Below are 7500 nucleotides of genomic sequence, written 5' to 3' on the forward strand. Positions count from 1 at the left end.
CAATGCATGGCTTTTGAGGATTACGCCATACTAATAATATGGCAGCCATGTCTGGGATTTTTTAATAAGTCTATGGACTTTAATGTTTTTTTTTTCAGGGCACTAAATGACGACGAGTCCTCACTTCACACGAGTGTTTATTTTTGCAGGGCACTTATCAGTGTGAAAGGGCAGGCACGGACAGGAGAGACACGTGACAGGAGACAGGAGCATATACGGGGCCGAGCCACCGGGGGCACCCTCTCCCCCTCCACCAGTATACACTCAACACTGTTTATAGGAACACATGCATGTCATACACAGTGGGAGCGCTGTAACACAGCTCGCACACACATCTTTTTTATGTTTTGTTCATTTCTTTCTATAAACGCAGGCAGGCACGCAGGCACGCACACACACACACACACAGAAGCAGGCTGCGGGGCACTGAAATATTAGATGTGCATTTCCAATTTATGCAGAGGCTCCTGTAATGCATACAAACCATATCACATGCACTGCTGAATGTAACACACACACACACACACGCGCGCTGCACGCGTATAGGTTTTGCCATGCAGGGAAACCTGGCATATACCCAGCGGCGGTATAGTGGGATTTGGAGACTGGCACAGCTGGCGCTGCCCCTGGCACCGCGGGCACAGCCTCCCTTCCTGCCGTGCCCGCTTCAACCGATACGCTGCACAGCATAATGTCTGTCCTTTATGCTCTGACCATGACACCAAGCTGCCTGTCGTTATCAGGTATATACAGTCATGACACCACGCTATGCCCATCGTTATCAGCTTCATGCAGCTGTGGTTCCCAAACTTTTTCATGTCAAGGACCCCCCAAATTGACACTTATTTGCCCACAGACCCCCATTTAAAAACATATGTGCCAGGGACCCCCCCCCCCCCCCCCCCATAAGAGAACATTTTTACGGCTCTAGCAGTGATTCTCAACAAGGACCCCCAGTTTGACATGCCTACTGTACATACCCCCATTTAATGGCATTTCTATCTCTGGGACCCTCAATTCAATTGTAAAAATCAATGTTAATTTGACTCTCCGAGTTACAGTTACAGACCCACGAGGATCCATTTGGTTCCAAACTATCATTTACCATGGGGGACCCCCTGGAAGTCCCTCAAGTACCCCTGGGGGTCCCCACCGGACCCCACTTTGGGAACCACTGATATACAGTTATATATAAAAGAAGAAGGTATTGTTACACCCCTAAGTATATCGTCTATACTTTACATTCTAAAGTACCATGAGGTTCAACTGGTCCGTTTGTGTGTTTTTTTTTTAGGAGGACTAACATTCGGATCGTGTCATATTTGGCATTTGTTGCCCTCGTCACGTATATAACACTATAGTCGTGTCATCATTATGCAGCGAGTGAGGCAGGCTGATTATATCAACGTTGTGCCGTTTTGCGATTATGCCGTCTATGATCCTGAGAGGTGACATGTCTGAACACGCTGGCACACACTGTGTGTGTGCGTGTGTGTGCGTGTTGTGTGTGTGCGACGCGTGCGTGTGTGTGTGCACGTGCATGTGTCCGTCCGTCCGTCCCTCAGGCGGTGACAGGCTAATATGCTCCACAGCCTCCGGAACAGGCTGTCCTTGTCCTCCTATTCATTCCTCCTTCATTCCTTCCCTCCTTCCCTCCTTCTCTCCGTCTCTCTCTCTCTCTCTCTCTCTCTCTCTCTGTCTCTCTCGCTCTATGTATTCGTCTTTGGGAGGATATTTTGGGAGAGCTTATACTCTTCTTTAAATAGGGCCCTGCGTCTGGCCTATTCTCTCTCTCTCCCTCTCTCTCTCTCTTTCTCTGTGCACGTGTGCCAGTTGGCAGTGTATCTGCCCTCGGTTGTTTATTCGACCAGTCCTCTCTCTCTCTCTCTCTTTCTCTGAATCTATCTGACCATCCGTTCATCCCTCCATCCGTCCATCCCGCCATCCGCTCTTTTTTGCCAAAGCCTCATGATGGAGGCTCTGGCACGACTGTGGAACCTGGCCTGGACCCAGTGGGTTGTCCCGTCCCAGACACAGCTCACTTCTATAGTGTGTTGTCCCAGACACCTGGCCTAGCACAGCCCTGCTCACTACTAGTGTGTTGTCACAGTCAGACACCTGGCCTATAGCCCAGCTCACTTCTATAGTGTGTTGTCCCAGACACCTGGCCTAGCACAGCCCAGCTCACTACTAGTGTGTTGTCACAGACACCTGGCCTATAGCCCAGCTCACTTCTATAGTGTGTTGTCCCAGACACCTGGCCTAGCACAGCCCAGCTCACTACTAGTGTGTTGTCACAGACACCTGGCCTAGCACAGCCCAGCTCACTTCTAGTGTGTTGTCACAGACACCTGGCCTAGCACAGCCCAGCTCACTTCTATAGTGTGTTGTCCCAGACACCTGGCCTAGCACAGCCCTGCTCACTTCTATAGTGTGTTGTCACAGACAGACACCTGGCCTAGCACAGCCCAGCTCACTTCTATAGTGTGTTGTCCCAGACACCTGGCCTAGCACAGCTCTGCTCACTACTAGTGTGTTGTCACAGACAGACACCTGGCCTAGCACAGCTCTGCTCACTACTAGTGTGTTGTCACAGACAGACACCTGGCCTAGCACAGCCCTGCTCACTAGTGTGTTGTCACAGTCAGACACCTGGCCTAGCACAGCCCTGCTCACTAGTGTGTTGTCACAGTCAGACACCTGGCCTAGCACAGCCCTGCTCACTACTAGTGTGTTGTCACAGTCAGACACTTGGCCTAGCACAGCCCGGTCCAGCCTGGATCACTTCCAGTCTGCTCTGTTTGTCGCCAATGTCCTACGAAAACTACATTACCCAGCAGCAGCAGAGTAGAAGCCAGGTCCACATGACATGGACTAATCGTAACGGAGTATAGTACAATCCATGTGGATGAATTCAGCACGTTCAGGGCTAGAACGTAAGTTGATTTCCGTTATTGGCTAATCATATTGAACTAAATGATGACCGCTGGCTCCGCTTGGTTGTTCATTGTTGTCTGTGTAGTTGTGATGGCGTCGTGGTTGTGGTGGTTAGTGTCGTTGTTTTCTGGGCTGTATTTGGGCGGGGATCTGATCCAGGATCCTCTGGCCACTATTCAGCCAGGTCATCTGCTCTGATTAGGGTCAGGAGGGAGTCCCTCTGTCGCACCTGCTGTACAGTAACAGGCAATCTGTTACTACATGAGAGGAGAGGACAATTGAGGACAGGAGAGGAGAGGAGAATTGAGGACAGGAGAGGATGGGAGAGGACAGGACAGGATAATAGAGGAGACGAGGGGAGGACAGGAGAGGACATGACAGGCAGGAGGTTAGATGACAAATGACGTCGTAAACATCTCAGACAGCGGGACATATCATCTTAGTATAGCCACACTTTCTTAAATATATCCAAAATCACGAAGGCTAATTTGACTTTCAGGGCAGTATTGTTTGGTTATGGGCACGGTTCTATAATATTCTGATCATTAAGCTTATAGCCACTGGTTGTTTTCTTTAGATGATGTGGGTTATAGTTACAGTCCATATACTGACTGGACTGCATTAAGTCCACATGGTCCGTGCACTCTGCGTTCGTCAAATATTGATGTGTTTCAGCCTCGGGATAACATGTCAGATTCTGACAACGTTTGCCGTGGGACGTGGCCTAGTGCAGACGTCGGGGATAACATTTTTACCTCAAATGTTGACATATTATTCCTGGCTTTGGATAAATGTGAAATTCGGGGCAAACTTCCAGGAATGAAAAGAAAATCCTTATAGACAAAAAAGTTTTGGCAAATTTTAGGTAGTAGGCCCAAAGTCACACACACACACAGCCCAGCATGGGGAGGAGGGGGAAGTGGGGTAGATTAGGCGTCATTCAGAAAAGTGATTTATACTGTGGAAAAGAGAATGTCTGGCTACAGTATATACCTGCAATGGCAATGTGGCCACCTCTATGCCAAGAAAATGGGTTGCTACTGTATGAGGCAAAGTGAGAGAAGTCTTTTATAAGATGTATAGCTTAGTTATTGCGACCGTATAGGTTTCAGATTACTACGAAAACCTGCGAAACCTGTCCGTCCGTCAGTCCGTCAGTCAGGTCACGCCTCCATTATGGTTGTCAGGCCCGGACCTACAGTACCTGGGCCCTCATCAAACCCTGTATACACTCAAGACACTGCCCCACGCTGCCACCCTTAGATCTCCATATATGGAGCTGACCATATAGCTGACGGGTAAATGCAAACATCGTAGTTAAACTTCAATGTTAAAAAAACAACGACAATAACAAAAACGATGAAACAAGACAATGGAGAATGAATAGTCATTTAACTAAATAGAGAATTCCTCAACTGAAAATAATTGAATATAGCCTTTATGGTCAATATGCTATAGGTTTAGATTTTCGAGATTGAGCTGAGCTGAAGTGGATTTGAAATAACTCAGTATTAGTGTTATAACGGCATGGCTCTATAGTCTTGGAAAAACATTTCCCCACCTCTTTATTTTGTCCTTTGTATCGCTCCCTCCCTCCCACACACACACACACACACACACACACACACACACACGGACACACACACACACGACCTGATGAGTCTTGTCTCTGTCCTTGGAACAGAGCTGTGTGTCTGGCACATAAAAGGGTACTTTATAAAGTCTGAGATGAGACTGGTTGCAACTGACAGGTTGGCTGACTGTGTGTGTGTGTGTGTGTGTGTGTGTGTGTGTGTGTGTGTGTGTGTGTGTGTGTGTGTGTGTGTGTGTTGCTCGTCTATTGATAGGTGTGTCTGGCCTTGTCAGTCATCACAGTATCCTCCCCACTGCACACACACACACACACACACACACACAAACACACACACACCGTTCTAGAATCTATGCATGCCAGAACCATATGTTAGGTAGGATGGAGAGAGAGAGAGAGAGAGAGAGAGAGAGAGAGAGAGGAGAAATGGTGTGCGTGCAAGCGAGAGAGAGAGGATAAAGTGTGTGTGTGTGTGGGGGGGGGGGGGGCTGGGGGGACAGCAGGAGAGAGAGAGAGAGAGAGAGGGGGGGGGGTCACTGATTGGATGCGAGTGAGAGGAAGCCAAATGCTCTCATGATGGTGTTAAAAGAGCTCATCATGGTGACTGGAGAGCTGATCTCCATCCATCTCCTCCTGCTACATCACTCTACTGCTACACTCTGTATATCACTCTGATACTACACTACTCCTCCTGCTACATCACTCTACTGCTACACTCTGTATATCACTCTGACACTACACTATATGCTGTGTATTATACAACAGGTCGTTTCAAGGAAGCAATCTGATTGGTTGAAACAAACGGCCTTCTATAGCCGTGGTTCAAACGAAACGAGCACCACTCCACACCTGATCGAAACAAAGAATTCAGCTCTTGGTTTTTTATTTCCGTTCACTTACGCTGCCCTCTGCCCCCCCCCCTCCTGTCTGTCTGTCTGTCTGTCTGTCTGTCTGTCTGTCTGTCTGTCTGTCTGTCTGTCTGTCTGTCTGTCTGACCGACCTGACCTGACCGTCTCTCTCTCTCTCTCTCTCTCTCTCTCTCTCTCTCTCTCTCTCTCCCCCTATGTCTCTCTCTCTCAGGCGGAGATCGTCAAGCGTCTCAGTGCCATCTGTGCTCAGATCATCCCTTTCCTCTCTCAGGAGGTAAGTGTCTCTCTCTCTCTCTCTCTCGCTCTCGTGCACACGGCGGCGCGCACATCACACTCAATTTACAATTTACAATTAAGGCATTTAGCAGACACGCTAATCCAGAGAGACTTATATGCAACGACGGGGGTAAGAGGCGTGAACCCTTGTCAACAAACAACAGGGTTAATGGTCAAGTGAATAGAGTGCAAAGAAAACAATTATAGGTGCTATACAAAGTACTTTAACTACACTCGCTAGCGCCGCTAATGCTGCTACCATCTGCTGCCGTGCACGCACATGTACACGCACGCACACACGCATGTACACGCACGCATACACAAGCCCAACGTTGCAAAGTTTTTGGGTCCGATGCAGTGGCAGTCCGTCAGTATAGAGGCCGATATTAAAGGTCCATTTCACCACTTTTCAACCTATCTTCATATAATTGGTCCTTACTAATGATAATATACCACCATTCTTTTCGACTCAGTCTGTGTCTCATAGGAGGGCTGTGGGCAGTTCAGAAACCCGTCCACCAGCAGTGACATCATCGATGGAGAATCCAAGCTAATGGAAACTGCAGGCTTTCTATTCCTGAAAAGTGGCAATGGCGAAATTGGAAGCCATTGTTCCCATGCAGTTCTCACGTTAATACAAATCTAACTATTCTTTCAAAATAAGAAAAAGTCAAACGATGATGTCACTGGTGGACGGGTTTCTGAACTGCCCACAGCCCGTCACTATGAGACACAGTAGAGAAACGAATAGTGGTGCATGGTTTAGTCGACTTTAGTGGTGAAGTGGTCCTTTAACGACGCTTTCCGTTTGTTTATGGGTCAGTGATCATCACAAATCATTTGCAGACATGTTCCATCTATTCTAAACAGTTGCTCTGGTCTGCCAGGGCATCGGCGTATGAGCTGCACGGGGCCTAGTGCTTTAGAAGCAATTTAATCCATTCCAGACGTGATCAATCAATCGCGGGAAAAGCGCTCGATTCCATTCCAGCTATACCTATAGTATAATGTGTGCTAAGTACATAAGTAGAGAGGCTATTGAATGAGGAGATATTATTGATGATATCCTTCCTTGACACCCTGTGTTTTTTCTTTACTTCTGACATTACAGTATAGGTGTGAGGAAATGGCGCACATTGATTTTGAGTTAAACCATGTTTGCTGTGCGTGTGTGTGCGTGTGTGTGCGTGTGTGTGTGTGTGTGTGTGTGCGCGTGCACGTGTGCGTGACTGCGCGTGCATGCAGTCTCCAGAGAAGGTCACACTGCTGTCAGTTTGATCAATATTGACACTGCGTGTCGATGTGCGTGTACTGTGTGCGTGTACTGTGTGTGTGTGTGCGTGTGTGCGCAAGTGTGTTTGCGTTTGTGAGACCGATTACATAGGGATTTTGTGTACACATGCAGCTGAGAATTCAGTCTTTGTCTCTGAGCATTATTTTGTGTGCGAGCGTGTACTCGCCGCGAGTGTGTGTGTGTGCCGTGTTTGTGTATGTGCACGTGTGTTTGTGTGTGCGTGCGTGCATGCATGTGTGCGCGTGCGTATCCATACATACATGCTGTGCTAACAGGAGGCGTTGATTGCCCCACGTGTGGTTTTAACGGTAAAACACGCAGCCATGTTTGCTTCAGAAAGAGAGAAACAATGGACAACATTGTTGTTTGGCTATACTTTGCTGACCATTCAGCGCAAAACGTCCATGTTGTGTATCTGTGCGTTTATACTGTGTAAGCTGTCAACGGTTAACTGTCTATATCCTGTGTGTGTGTGCCTGTGTGTGTGCGTGCGTGTCAAATATCATCAACTAGAGTGGACCATCTCACAGCCA

General features: G+C 48.0%; 1 protein-coding gene across 1 annotated transcript in view; it reads left to right on the forward strand.

The window, feature by feature from the left end:
* Positions 1-5608: 5608 nt before the first annotated feature.
* tle2b (TLE family member 2, transcriptional corepressor b) overlaps positions 5609-7500 on the forward strand; it is a gene marked incomplete at its 5' end in the record, with an annotated part of 40102 nt that continues 38210 nt past the window's right edge. Inside the window, one exon of the mRNA XM_080794639.1 lies at positions 5609-5671. Within this exon, the coding sequence (XP_080650765.1) occupies positions 5609-5671 (63 nt within the window). The remainder of the gene's footprint in view (positions 5672-7500) is intronic.

This window comes from Protomyctophum bolini, assembly GCF_963924005.1.
Source record: "Protomyctophum bolini genome assembly, contig: SCAFFOLD_274, whole genome shotgun sequence".
In the NCBI taxonomy this organism is placed as follows: domain Eukaryota; kingdom Metazoa; phylum Chordata; class Actinopteri; order Myctophiformes; family Myctophidae; genus Protomyctophum; species Protomyctophum bolini.